This window comes from Hemitrygon akajei, unplaced genomic scaffold (assembly GCF_048418815.1).
Source record: "Hemitrygon akajei unplaced genomic scaffold, sHemAka1.3 Scf000107, whole genome shotgun sequence".
NCBI lineage: Eukaryota > Metazoa > Chordata > Chondrichthyes > Myliobatiformes > Dasyatidae > Hemitrygon > Hemitrygon akajei.
The window spans coordinates 1,778,984-1,793,897 of record NW_027331993.1 but is presented as its reverse complement, the minus strand read 5'-3'; the positions used below and the strand labels follow the sequence as shown (position 1 = coordinate 1,793,897).

The 14,914-nt window shown below is 44.1% G+C and overlaps 1 protein-coding gene across 1 annotated transcript; it reads left to right on the top strand.

The window, feature by feature from the left end:
• Positions 1-3,268: 3,268 nt before the first annotated feature.
• On the top strand, positions 3,269-14,900 carry LOC140723277 (probable G-protein coupled receptor 139). The gene is made up of 3 exons (XM_073037883.1): positions 3,269-3,338; positions 4,944-5,066; positions 13,996-14,900. The coding sequence occupies exons 1-3, from the start codon at positions 3,269-3,271 to the stop codon at positions 14,898-14,900; spliced, it is 1,098 nt and encodes a 365-aa protein (XP_072893984.1).
• Positions 14,901-14,914: the final 14 nt, after the last annotated feature.

The following is a 14,914-nucleotide window of genomic DNA, read 5'->3' as shown; positions in this document are numbered from 1 at the left end:
ACTTTTCTCATAATATCGTGGTCTGAAACCGAAGTGGAAAATTTACAATGAAGAATAAGAGCTGAGTTGACAATGTTTGGACTACACTGTGCACTCTGGAACGCGCTCAGATTTACACGACCTCGGACAGAAGGAGGGAGAAGAATAACAGACAAACACTTACACAACAGTCAGGTGAAACTTCTGAGGACATATTTTCATCAACGGAAACTTGATTTAGCTGTCCACGCGAGCACATGCAATTCTCATAGGAAGTACACACCACGAAACTTAAATAAAAGCACAGCCCTGAAAACTGAGGGAGTGATGAGGATCGATGAGAAAGGGAACGTGACCTTCCATGGAGGACATACCCTCGATCTGAGCAGACCAGATGTCCACACGGAAGCGACGAACTCCTGGCTCGTATCTGTAGATAAATCCAGCAGCGTTCCTTGTGACAATACAGGCCCCAGTGTTCAACAGAAAAACAAATCGAAAATACATGATAAAAGACCAACATTTTCAAGGCGATGAATGTAAAAATGCCAAGGGAAATCAGAAACAATTGAACACAATACAGTCACGAAGGGAACCAAGGTTAATACTGGAACCAATCGACGGACAAGTCCTATGTCAGTTTTAGGAAAGTTACAGGAGAGTATTCCTCCGGATAGGATTCCTGAGCATTTGGGAAACCCTGGCCTCATTAGCGAGAGGCAACACGGCTTTATCGTGTCTTGCCAACTTCAATGCGTTTCTGAGGAGGTGACAAGTGTGATTAATGAAGAGCGACCTGTCATTCTGTACATGGATTTTGTGAGGAATTGGACAAAGTCCCTCATGGGAGGCTCATTCAGAAGATTGAGGTGCATGGGATCCATGGGGAGTAGCCATTAGGATGTAGAACGAACTTGCCCACAGAAGACAGAGAATAGCGGTGGAAGGGACATTCACGCTGGAGATCTGTGATTACTGGTGTTGTGCAGGGAGTTGTTCGGGAACAAACTCTGCTGTCTGTGATGTATGTAAATGAGATTGATGAAAATGTAGTTAGATGGGTTTGTAAATTTATGGATCACATGAAGATTATTGGTGGGGTTATGGATAGCATAGACGACTGGCAAATATTGCAACAGGATATTGTTCAGTTGCAGATATGAACGCAGAGATGGCAGATGGAGTTTAACCCGGCCAGGTGAGGAGTGTTGCATCTTGGTGGGCCAAATGCAAAGTTACAGGACACTGTCGTGGAAGATCCTTAACAGAGTTGATGAGCAGAGGGACCTTGGGGTCCTAGTTCATGGCTCCCTGAATGTGGCCCCACAGGCCAGGCATGTGACATTCTTGCCTTTATTAGACAAGGCATTGACTTCAAAACTCGGGAATTATATTTCAGCTCCATAAAACTAGTTAGCTCGCATCTGGACTATTGCAAACAGTTCTGTTCGTCTCATTATAGGAAGTGTGTCGAGGCTTTGGTGAGAATGCATCAGAGAGTTTTACCAAGATCGTGCAGGTACCAGAGGGCATGTGCTACAATCAGAGACGGGACAAACTCGGGTTGATCTCTCAGGTGCGCCGGAGGCTGAGGGAAGATCTGATGGAGATTTATAAGATGATGAGAGGGATAGTTAGAATAGACACACAGTATCTTTCCCCAAGAGTTGAAATGTCCAGAGGGCATGGCATTTAATGAGAGAGGGGGGTAGTACTAAAGGGGATGTGACGGGAAGATTATTTCACACAGAGAGCTCTGGGTGTCTGGAATGAACTATCTGGTAGATGCAGAAAGAGCAGCTGACTTTTAAGAGACGTTTAGATAGACACGTGGATGTGGGGAAATTGAAAGAAATGAGCATTCTGTGGGCAGAAGATATTAGTTTGGTTTGCCATTTCATTACTAATTTATTTGGGTCGGTACAACATTGTGGGCCGAAGGGCCTGTCCTATGCTGACCCGTCTGTTCTATGACCCGGTCTCTCTCTAACACAGTTACCCGTCTGATAATTATCCCCCTGAAACGGAGTACAAGTGGAGGAAGGAGAGTGTGAACAGTATGGATGGTTCAGTGTTTGTTAGACAAGGGAACTGCTGCTTGATCACACATTATTCAGAGTAAGTATGAGAAATGGGAAAGTTATCAGAGTGGCAGATCTGTATGCGGAATGACACTGTGACCACTGGACCAAAGGACACCAAAACGTTTATGGGTTGGTTTACCCTTCTGTATGATGTACTCGGGATTTGTGAAAGTACACAGCACGGGGAAATGAATGTGCAATCTTCAGAAACAAGAGGCTGTGCAGATGCCAGAGATCCGGAGCAACACACACGAAATGCTGGAGGAGCTCAGCAGATCAGACCACATCGACAGAGAGGAATCAGTCAGGACTGCTCTGCTCTTTCATACAGAGAGGAATCAGTCAGGACTGCTCTGCTCTTTCATACAGAGAGGAATCAGTCAGGACTGCTCTGCTCTTTCATACAGACACAGACTCGCAGTGTTGTAGACAATGGAAACGGGCCCATTGGTCCATTAAAACTACCTCATGCATATAGTGCTGGGCTTATAATCGCCGATATAATATCAATAGACACCATGATATGGTTTGAGAGAGGGAGAAATTTCCTTTCGTGAGTCGGTTCTGAAAACCAAATTCGATGAAGTTAAGATGTTTTTTTTTCAAAATGGTTTGAGGGTGCAGTTGTTTTGATCGCGGAGTGAGTGGTTGACATTGACAAGGTGCCAGAGTGGACTGTTGAAACGACACCTGTAAAAGACAATTGGACTGGCTGTTGGTTGGACAGTGAGCCCGGCAGCGCCTCTTCCGGAATGAAGTGGTGTATAATAGTGGCTGGAATATGGATTTTGTGGCCATCTCTGCCGAAGCTCATGGCGCGGTTTTGGAAGTGCATTAACACACTGAGGTGAGCAGATAGTTCTGTGGTTGGTCTTTCGTTTCTCGTTGTGTTCCGCTCTGCTCTGTTCTGTGTTGATCTGCTGAGCGTGTAGCTTCTCATGTTGTGGAAAACAGTTACCGTTCTATTCATGAAACATTTCGAAGGGGCTTTGAATTATTTTATTGTTTTCGAAACCACTCATGATGAAATTAAGACTGTGGAACAAAACAATTTAAAAACTGGTTCATTAACTGAGTTGTTCACATGCAAACTTCATTTACATCCCTGTAATGACTCTCCCCCCGGAGTAAACTCTGAAATATAAATAACCGCTGCACCCAGTAACCGGATTCATTGGGAAGGTCGGGTCTGACTTTGCGAGAACATGGAGTATCCGCCGATTTTCCGGATAGAGCAGATCTATTACCCGGTCCTTGCTGCCGTCGGTGTCCCAGGTGAGATAAAGATGATTGAAGTTAAATATTATTGTACAGCTGTGGACAGTCTTTATCCCTGGATAAAAGCAGCTGATTTTTCTATCATGAAATATTAATAGAGACAAGGACATGTCATGCTCCCAAAATTTCAATAAATAATGCATAAAAATGAGACCAGATGATTCTATGTAATGGACAAGGGTCAGATAAAAATAATTGATGTTATTTTAATGTACTTTGTCCTCCTGAACGTTAGAGTGACAAGTAAAATAAAGGATTATTTCCGCATTAAATTATTTTCGCATCTGCCATTGATGTAGAAGTCTCTCTTGCCTATTGGGTACAGTTTGTAGTTCACGTGGACCGGAACAATAGATTTTTAGTGTTATCATTCAGTGATGCTCCCTACCAGTAGTTACTGTTCTTCTGAAGATTGAAGTGATACCTCGTTTATCATTCACCGATGCACCCTACCAGTAGTTTACGTTCTGCCAAATACTGAAGTGATACCTCGCGTTGTTAGTTAGCGATGCACCCTACCAGTAGTTTACGTTCTGCCAAATACTGAAGTGATACCTCGTGGTATCGTTCAGCGATGCACCCTGCCAGTAATTCCCCTTTTCCTAAAGTCTCAAGTGATACCTTGTGTTGTTAGTCAGCGATGCTCCCTACCAACAGTTCTCGTTTTCCTGAAGACCGGAGAGGCTGCGGATGCTGTACGCTTGCTGGTCTTAGTGCAACGTGTACCCAATTCTGTTCCCTTATCACGCAATTCATAGAACTACAATCTAAAGCTCCACCCACCTTCATTGGTTGGTTATACTCGTTAAACTCTGGGGTTTAGGGTAGCAGTGAAGGTCTGTCTGTCCTTGGCCATGTGTTCTGTTGTGCCCCAGTGAGGTTCAGAGTCCTCATTTCTGTCCCTACGGTACGGCGCCGTTGTCTTTGTTGCCTCTCATTCTCTCGGCCCTTCGGGACTCCAGAGAAGTTCTGGCCAGTAGCTGGAGTATCCGCCTTCACATTAATAAAATCAATGTCTTTCACCCCCCAAGACAAAGGGCTCCTGAGACCCGCCGCTTTCTGAGTGAAATATGTCTCCTCATTTCAATCCTAATGAGTGACTATTATCATCGCCGAGGGTAATGTGAAGTCCTCCCTGTGACAGAGAACAGAGAGCAATCGGGCATTCCGACTTTGCTCAGCGTTAACCGTACTCCAGAGCGACGAAACTAAACCATCACCGATCGCAGTTTATTTTTCACCCGTCACTATGTAATTCCAGAATAACGCATATTTCTTCCAAAAGAGGTGTGTGAATGAAAAATGCTGGTATTTTTCAGCGGTGACGCAGCAGATGTGCACTGAGAAAGATATGGAAACTTTAAGGTCCATCACGTATCATCCCCAGAGTTGTGGTTGTGAACTACTTGGCGTTTCCGTTGTTAGCGCATCGAGTAACTTCAACACACGGAGTTACTTTGAATCGTCTTTCACCCCAGGAGGGAGTGGGTAATCATATTGAGAAATACTTTCAATACAGAATGGGAGAAAAGGTATTTGTCTCCTGTCTTTGTTTTATATATGCGCCGGATTCATTTCAATATCATTTCCTGTTTCTTGCAGTGAACTTGGTGGCAATTGTGATCCTGTCACGAGGAAGGTGCGGTTTGTCCAAATGCATCACTCGCTACCTGATGGCCATGTCAGCGGCGGATCTGCTGGTGGTTATTGTCGAAGTGATAATACGTCGGATTAATTGCATGCATTTGTCATTGAATTTTCTATCTCTCACGCGAGTTTGTAGCATAAACTTTGTAGCATCCATTATAACTGTGGACTGTTCTGTCTGGTTTACCGTCGCTTTTACCTTCGATCGCTTTGTGGCAATTTGCTGTCAGAAGCTTCAGTTAAAATATTGCACCGAGAAAACAGCTTCGGTGATTATCGCTGTTGTGATTATATCAAGCTGCCTGAGGACAATCCCTTTCCATCTTTTGCTTGAACCTTTAGTTTATATTGACAATACGGGATGGGGCTGCGTAGTAACATCTCATTATGTGACCTCACCGCTCTGGACAGTTTACGAGTGGATCGACAGCATCATCACCCCCTTATCACCAATCCTGTTAATTTCACTCTGCAATGCTCTGACCGTCAGACATATTATCGCAGCCAATAAAGTTCGCAATCAATTCCGAAACAATGGTGAGAATTCAAAGGAGGATGCAGAGGAGAAGAATCGGAAGAAGTCCATGATTTTACTTTTCACCATTTCAGCCAATTTCATGTTACTATGGATGATATATGTCGTGCATTCTTTGAACTGGCCGGTGAGGAACTTCTTTTACTATGATCGGTTCTTGAGTGACCCAGTGTATATCGCCCAGGAGGTTGGGTTCATGTTGCAGATTCTCAGTACCTGCATAAACACGTGTATCTATGGACTGACGCAGAGGAAATTCAGAAAGGAACTGAGAAATGGCGTGAAATACATATTTACACTGAACGGGAAAATGTGCAAACTCTAGTTAAACAGATAAACATACTCTATGAGGATGAGCATGTTTCTTTCATAGTATTAAAATTGTGTGTAGGCTGGGGGAAAGTGTATTGTATACCACATGATATTTACAATAATGCTAAATTTACTACATTGAGTGGAAGAAGCAAGGCTTTATCAGAATCCTACAATATTTTGTGCATCATCACATAGTGACGTTCTATGCCCATCTATTGCAGTGGAAAGTGGAAAATAAAACTGTGAAACAAGCTGCTGGATCTGGGGAACTTACATAAGGCCGGATAAATGAAGAGTTTCATTCGAAAATGTTGTGAGAACCGGATGAAATTCTGTACTATAGGCGGTAGGGAATAGAGCAAGTGGAGGAATTCAGTTGGCTGACGTAGACGATGATAATGACATGGGTCATGGGTCAATGAATGAGAGAGAGGGAGAGAGAGAGAGAGTGAGAGAGGGAGAGAGAGAGAGAGAGAGAGAGAGAGAAGAGAGAGAGAGAGAGAGAGAGAGAGAGAGAGAGAGAGAGAGAGAGAGAGAGAGAGAGAGAGAGAGAGAGAGAGAGAGAGAGAGAGAGAGAGAGAGAGAGAGAGAGAGAGGAGAGAGAGAGAGAGAGAGAGAGAATTGAAAATCAGTGGAAACAGAGACCATAAGAAAGTGGTTGATCAGGATATATTTTGTTGGCACCGACGAACCTGGGTCACAATTCATGGTCCAGAACACATTACAATCAAAAGATACATATTCCCGATTACCTGTCATAGAAAGACAGAAATCTACAGCACATTCCAGGCCCTTCGTCCCACAGTGTTGTGCCGACCACGTACCCAAGTCTAGAAACCGACTAACATTTCCCTACCGTATAGCCCTCTATTTTTCTAAGCTCCAGGTCCCTGTCTAAGAAAGACCCTACTGTACCCACCTCCACCACCTTCGCTGGCAGTGCATTCCAAACCCCCAACACTCTCTGGGTGATAAACGTAACCCCGACATCCCACTTGTACCGACTGTGAAACACCCCTCCTTTAAGCTATTTAAGGTCTGGGAAAAAGCCTCTGACTATCCACACGATCAATGCATCTCGACATCTTATACAGTACCAGGTCATCTCTCATCCTCCGTCGCTCCAAGGAGAAATGGCCAAGGTGACTCAACCTATTCTCATTGGCATGCTCCGAAATCTAGGCAACATCCTTGTAAATCTCCTCTGCAATATTTCTCTAGTATCCAGATCCTTCCTGTAGAGAAGCGACTAGAACTGAACACAGTGCTCCAAGTGGGGTCTGACCAAGGACTTACATAGCTGTAACGTTAACTCAAGGCTCTTAAACTTAATTTCACTGTTGATGAAGGCCAACACACCATACACCTTCTCAACAACACTGTCAACCTGCGGAGCAGCTTTGAGTGTTCTATGGACATGGACCCTAAAATCTCACAGATCATCCACACTGACAAGAGTCTTATAATTAATATTATATTCTCTCTTCAGATTTGACCTACCAAACTGAGCTACTTCACACTTATCTGGATTGAACTGCATTTGCCAGTTCTCGTCCCAGTTCTGCAATCAATCGATGTCACGCTGTAACCTTTGACAACCTTCCATTTTATCTACAACACCCTCAACTTCGGTGTTATCAGCAATCTTACTGACCCACCCTTTTACTTCCTCATCGAAGTCATTTATAAAAAATTGCAAAGAGGAGGGTTCGTAGAACAGATCCCTGCAGAACACCCCGGTCACCATCCTCCATGAAAAATATGAGCCATCTACAACCACCCTTTGCCTTCTGAGGCCAGGACAATTCTGGATCCACAAATCACGGTTTACTTGAATCCCATGCCTCATTACTTTCTGAATGAGCCTCGCTCGGCGAATCCATATACACTACATCCAGAGTTCTACCTTCATCAGGGTGTTTTGTTACGTCATCAAAGAATGCAACCAGTTTCGTAAGGCATGACCTGCCCTTGACAAAGCCATGTGGACTATCTATAATCAGATTATGTCTCTCCAAATGCTCTTCAATCCTGCCTCTCAGGATCTTCTCCGACAAATTGCGCACTACTGAAGTTACACTTGTTACGTACCCCGTAACTGGGCGTCTTACCAGCAAAGATAGAAGTATCCGTTGGAGTCTGGTACTATTTTCAAAACAGCGTTTATTAGTAAAATATACAAATCAATATCAACAATGCAAATAAACAGATAATACACGTTAGCAATACTAAACCTAAAAGTGTGGGTATAATAATAATCAATAATAAACAAGCTCTATCGTTGTCTAGGGGGATAATGAATTATCATGGGGAAGTATAAAGTTCAGTTCAGTTCATGTAGGCTGAGGTAGTTGTTAGTTCTTTTGTTGTAACCGTTGGAGGGAGAGAGAAAGAGAGAGAGGGCGAGCAAACAGTGACAGCTACAGTCACTGAAACCTTCCTTTACGTTCTTGAACCGTCGATGTGTTGTTGTGGCCATTCAGGTATGACCCCTCTGTCCTTTAGCTAGACCGTTCTTCTATGGTGGACTTGTCACCCAGGCAAGAGTGGACACACACACAAGCTCCCACCGGCCTCGCTATAAACACTGTGAGTTAAAATTGTCCGATCCTTCGTTCGGTCTCCGATGCCCCCACACTTTTCTCGGGGGTTCCAACACTTAAGCAGTGCTCACTAGTGTGTCTCTTGGTGTGTCTGAGGGGTGTCTCCACAGACCTCCCTTTTATCCCTACTCACGGGGTCTCAGGTGTCAATCAATTTTGAATGGCTTAGTCCATCAAACCAGCCCACTCCGGCTGTCCACTGAAGAAGTTTAATGAACAGAATGGTACCAAGTAAACAGCCCTCTCCGCAGCCATAAGTCTTTCAGGAGTCATAACGTGGTGGGTAAACAAGTCTCTCTCCCCTCTCTTATCAGTAGCAAATGCTCTGCCATGTTTTTGTTCCATCTCTTTCTCTCTCATTAGCAGCATAGCAATAGTAACGGTTTGTAATTCTCCCAGGGGAGGGGACATGGGCAACTCTGCACCCTTCTGCCCATCAAAGCTGTTCATCCTTCGTAACAGACTCACTGGTCTATAATTTCCTGGGTTATCTCTACTCCCTTTCTTGAACAATGGAACAACATTTGCAACCCTCCAATCCTCCGGTACTTCTCCCATCCCTGTTGAGGACGTAAAGATCATGGCAAGAGGCTCAGCAATCTCCGCCCTCACCGCCCACAGCAGCCTGGGATATGTCCCATTCGGCCCCGGTGACTTATCTATCTTAATGCTTTTCAAAATCTCCAGGACATCCCGTTTCTTAATGTCTATACACTCAGAAGTTTCAGTCCGCTGTAGTCATCCCCACAATTGCCAAGGTCCTTTTTACTGGTGAATACCGAAACAAAGTATTCATTATGTACTTCCGCTGCACTCTCCGGCTCCATGCACAAGTTCCACTGCCGCTCCTGATTGGTCCTATTCTCACACAGCTCATCCTATTGCTCATCACATACTTGTAGAATGCCTTCGGGGTGTCCTTAATCCTGCTCGCCGAGGATTTGCCATGGCCCCCTCTAGCAACACAGTGTCAGCTGTATTCAAACCCTGCGTTGTTTGAGGAGCGTTTTCATTGACCAGTCCACCTTTACACCAGGGAAGATGTCATTTATAACAGGAGATCAGTTCGAATGTGAGATCATCGGGCTTTATCCTTTTCCGATATCGGGGAGCTGTCGAGTTTATGCCGGGGAATGAACTCCAATCTGCAGTACAAGAGCTCACTTCATTTTACCAGGTCTGCCTCCAGTAAAGAGAAAATCCACGACCCTCTGTGCCCTAAGGGGCCGGTAGCAAGGAGGTAAACATTTCACAGAGAAAGGGATGGGCATGTCAACCACCCTTTGGACAATTACCTCACCTCTGAGACAAACGCTTCATTACAACACCAAAGAGTTGCATCTGTTCTGTCGCTACTCTGGGGATTTCCAATTAAATATTACAAACTATTTATATGACAGCTGATATTTCACCCACTGACACAGTCACTATATACCATCTTCTTAAAGCTGTTGTTAATTCTCATGAAAGTTCTGAATATTTGGTGTTGCGTGTTGATTGGCAAGTGTATCCATTGGAGGTTGAGAGAGACTTCTTCCGCTGATTTTCATTGGGACCGATTGTCGGCTGCTGAAATCCTTTGATCAACTCAAGTCAGAAAATGTTGGAAACTTTTTACCACATCAAGGATACTTACTATTTGGTCATTTTGGCTATCGCTGTGCCCGGTAAGCAATATTAAAAGGTGTGCTATGTTTTACCAAAAGTCAAGAAAGTTGTGCTCAGCACTATATTTGATGATACTGAAATGCTATTTAATGAAACACCCAAGATGTTTTACTGAAATTTCCTGCAGATGGCATTAAAAAAGACCCGGCTGTATGAGTCGCGTCAGGAGAAGTTCTGTCCGATATTAAACAATAGCGCAATGAAAAGATCAGTGGAAGGATTATATTCTTTAGAATATTCCAAGCTGCGAATGGATGATCAATGAGATGGGAAATATATGGCAGGACATTTCCAAACGAAATTCTGAAACCGATTCAGCTACTACAGAGCCTTGTAAATGTACCCAGTGATAAACACTTAGTTAACTTAATTATTACAATCAGCGATTGCGATCAATTTAACTGGGAATGTTTATTTGTGAATTCCATGCTCCTGTTTCACAGTAGAGGCCAGAAAACAAGGAATATAGTAAAATATGGGGAAAAAAAGCTGAAAGATCAAAAACCAGAATGTCAGCAGTTCAGGATGATTCATGTCCTTTTGCTCAGTACTCTGTTGAACCACCTCTCCCAGCAGTTACAGCCAGTAGTCATTTTGGACACGACTCTGCTAGTTTTGCACAGCGTGATGGAGCAAGATGTCCCACACCTCCTTGCAAAAGTGCTCAGTCTGTGCCAGGTCAGATGCGCAGCCGCGGTGGACAGCATCTAGAGGTCCTGCCGGAGATTTTCCATCGGGTTCTGTTCAGGACTCTGAGTGGGTGACTCAAACACATCAATGTTCTTCATTTGAAGCCCTTCCACGGTTGCTCTGGCAGTGTGATTTGGGTTGTTGATCTGCTCAAAGAAATCTCTCTCCCCAGCTTAAGCTTTCCGACTGAGGTAAGCAGGTTCTCATCCAGGATCTCTCTATGTTTAGCACATTCATCTCCTCATCAATCCTGACTGATTTCCAGTTCCTTCTGCTGAAAAGCATCTCTATAGGATGATGGCGACGTAACACGCATCGGTAAGAACATATTTTTGCCTATAGAGACTTTGCAAAGCGTCACTTACAACATACTGTATGGGTGTGGAAGAAGGTCTTGTGCTCGGATCAGACTGAAGTAGAAATCTTTGGGCACAACAATGAACAGCTTCTGTGGCGTAAATCTAATACTGTACATTAGACAGACAATACCATCCCTACTGTAAAGTGTGGTGAAGGTAGCGACTTGCTATGGAGATGCTTTTCAGCAGCAAAGACTGGAAATCTGGTCAGGACTGATGAGAAGATGAATGCTGGTGAATACAGAGAGATCATCCGTAAAATCCTCTGGCAGGAAGTTTAAACTGGGTAGGAAGCTCGTCTTTCAGCAGAACAACATCCCAAATCACGTTGCCAGATGCGGTCATTTACTTTCTCGCAATATTTTATATTCCCGGTGTTCATTAGCGAGGTGACATGCGATAACTTCTCGACCTTTACTGAATGAAATATGTTAATCAGGGCAAACCTTCCTGTGCAGTGGCAATCCAGTAACATTTAGAGTGAAGAAGCTGAATGTCAAACACATTAACAAACAACACATTCAAATTTTGTCTCAAAGGCACTTCCATAATGCAAATGTGCTCAGAATCACTTGCATAATAACTTGGTTGCTTCATTGACTAATTGCTGATTGTTAATTCGTATTACTTCTCAATAAGAGGGAATGCAGCTTAATAATGTTTCAACAAAATATATGAACTGATACAGTGAAGACATACAACCCAGCTTACCATGAAACAGTCCCCCCTTCTTAAGTCTTTTTCTTTACCTTCTGGCATTGGGTCTCTATATTGATCAATATCAGAATCAGAACCATGTTTAATATCAGCGGCGTATGTCGCGAGATTTATCAGCTTCACAGCAGCAGTACAATGAAAGACATGATAAATAAGTACAGGGAAGAAAAAAATCCAAGTTACATTAAGTTTATATATTTCTATTAAACAGTTAAGTTAAAATAAATAGTGCGGAAAAGCAAATTAAAACGTAGTGAGGTCGTGTTCATCGGTTCAATATCTATTTAGCAATCGGTTGGCAGAGGGGAAGAAAGCTGTTCCTAAATCGGTGAGTGTGTGCCTTCAGGCTTCTGTACCTCCTTCCCAACAGTAACAATGAGAAGAGGACAAGTCCTGGGTGGTGAGGATCCACAATGATGGACACCGCCTTCCTAAGGCACTGCTCCATGAAGATGTCTTGTACACTACGGAGGCTGGTACCCATGATGGTGCTGACTAATTTTACAAGTTTCTGCAACTTACTTCGATCTTGTTCAGTAGCCCCTCCCATATCAGACGGCGTTGCAGCCAGTCCGAATGCTCTATCTACGGTACATTTGCAGACGTTTTCGAGTGTTTTAGTTGATAAACCAAATCTCCTCAAACTCCCAAAGAAATATTGCCGCTGTCTTGCTTTCTTTATAGCTGCAAACATATGTTCCGTCCAGGTTAGGCCCACAGATATACTGACACCCTGAAACTTGAAGTTGCTCACTCTCCTGGCAAGTTAATTGGTGAAGTCGAGAGACAAACGACAGAAATCTCTAGCGATAATAAGATATACGGATTGTAACTAATCCCATTGGAACATTGATAGGCCTAAATAGAGCAGACATGGAGAGGACGTTTATGGTAGTGAGGGAATCTAGGACCAGAGGACACAGAGCAGGAGGATGCCTATTCACTGAAAAGTTGAGGAGGAATTTCTCAACCGAAAGGTTGGTGACTATGTGGAATCCATTTGCCTCAGACGTTTATGAAAGCTAACCCATTGGGTATATTTAAAGGGGAGGTTGATGTGTCCTTCATTGGTCAGGGTGTGAAAGGTTACGGGGATAAGGAGGGAGAAGGGGTTGAGAGGGATAACGAATCAGCCACGATGGAATGGGGGAGCAGACTCGATCTGTCAAGTGCCCCGATTCTGCTCCCATGTCTCCTGGTCTTATGGCTTTATGGGAGCGATAAGGAAGCGGCCAGTCGATTCCATAAGGGTCCGAAGGGTCAGAGATCAGAGGAAAACTGCAGAGACCCGGAAGTGGAAAGCCGGCAGCGGACTGTGAACTTACACTTCACCATTCGATACTTCATCAGAGATGATTAGTTTCAAAGTGGAATTGTAGATAGGATCATGTTATCAAGCTCGTTATCTTCGGGACAAGGGGAAAAATGGAAAATCCAAGAAACGATCAGCAGGTTTGTCCGCATCCACGGGAAGAGTAGGAAAATAAAGAGCCTTTCTTTTGATGCACCTTTCTGACCAGGTTTCCCGTCTCTGATGTTGCCTCAACCACTTTCATTCAATTTCATCATTGCCGGTTACATCTGAGAGTGAAGGAGAGCCCAGGTGATGTCTCCTGCTCTGTATGTGCTCATCCTGTATCCATCCATTTGTCCATTCCATTCATCCATTGACCCGTAACATCGCCCAGAGTTCATCCCTCTGACTACCCGGCTTCCACTCGGAGAGTGGGTGTCCCTTACACACTCACCCTGCAGCAGCAGGTGGGACCTACAACTCCAAACCAGTTCCGAAGAACGACTTCGAGTTAATACATTAACTAGACTTCTCTGCCGTCGGCTGAGACCCGAGAGCCAAATACTTCTGGAACATTCGGTCTGGGTCAACAATTTCGGAAACTGTATTGTTTTGTAACTTTAGTCTTTTCAGTCCTAATTTTTTACATCCTGATGTTCAAAGTTCAAAGTAAATTTCTGATCAGATATGCATATATCGCTGTATACCAACTTGAGATTCGTTTTCTTACGGGCATTGGCAGGAATATTAAGAAATGCAACATAATTCATAGCAGAATAAGACAAAGTTCTGATTCCATACCTGTTTTCTCTTCTCTGACGCCCAGTGAATATAGTGGCGATTGCAATCCTGTCCCGGGGGAAGTGCGGCCTCTCCACGTGCACCACACGCTACCTGGTTGCCATGGCAGCGGCGGATCTGACGGCTGTCGTCACTGCATTCTGCACACGAATCAAGAACTATTCCACGGGATCCTTCCTGGAGACGTATCCCTTGTGTAGCATTATCTTTGTACTGCAATGTGCTTCCAGAGACTGTTCGGTCTGGCTCACCGTCACCTTCACCTTCGATCGGTTTGTCGCCATTTGTTGTCAGAAGTTAAAAGCCAGCTATTGCACAGGAAAGACTGCGGCCTTGGTTCTCGTGATCATCTCCGCTGTTATGTGTTTTAAAAATATCCCCTTCTATTTCGTTTATAAGCCAAGAGAGATACTCGATGGTGTATTGTGGTTTTGTAAGGCCATTCCAGCTTATTTCATTGAACACCATTGGGTGAGCTTTGACCGATTCGACAAGAGTTTAACCCCTCTGATTCCATTCGCACTAATTCTGATCCTCAACGCCCTGACGGTCCGGCACATTTTAGCGGCCAGTCGGGTTCGTAAGGGACTGAGGGGTCAGAGAAAGGGGAAGAACTGCAGTGACCCGGAAATAGAAAGCAGGCGGCGCTCTGCGATCCTCCTCTTTACCATATCCGGTAGCTTTATCATTTTGTGGTTGGCGACTGTTGTCAATTTCTTCAAGTATAACCTCGGAGGGACAGATCCCAATATTTACACCGATTCTGAATTTATCTTAAAGTCACTTGGATACATGTTACAGAACCTGAGTCTGTGCACGAACACATTTATATATGGAGTAACACAGTCTAAGTTCAGACAGCAGTTGATAGCAGCAGTTAAATGGCCAGTGATCACAATTGTACGCTTAATCAGGAGACAAAACAACTAACGGCAGCCAGGGTT

Excerpts from the sequence above, each read along its gene's own strand:
- LOC140723277 (XM_073037883.1), top strand. The coding sequence starts at position 3,269 with ATGGAGTATCCGCCGATTTTCCGGATAGAGCAGATCTATTACCCGGTC. Across the intron at positions 3,339-4,943 it reads TGCTGCCGTCGGTGTCCCAG|TGAACTTGGTGGCAATTGTG; the intron begins GTGAGATAAAGA and ends TGTTTCTTGCAG. Across the intron at positions 5,067-13,995 it reads TATTGTCGAAGTGATAATAC|TGAATATAGTGGCGATTGCA; the intron begins GTCGGATTAATT and ends TCTGACGCCCAG.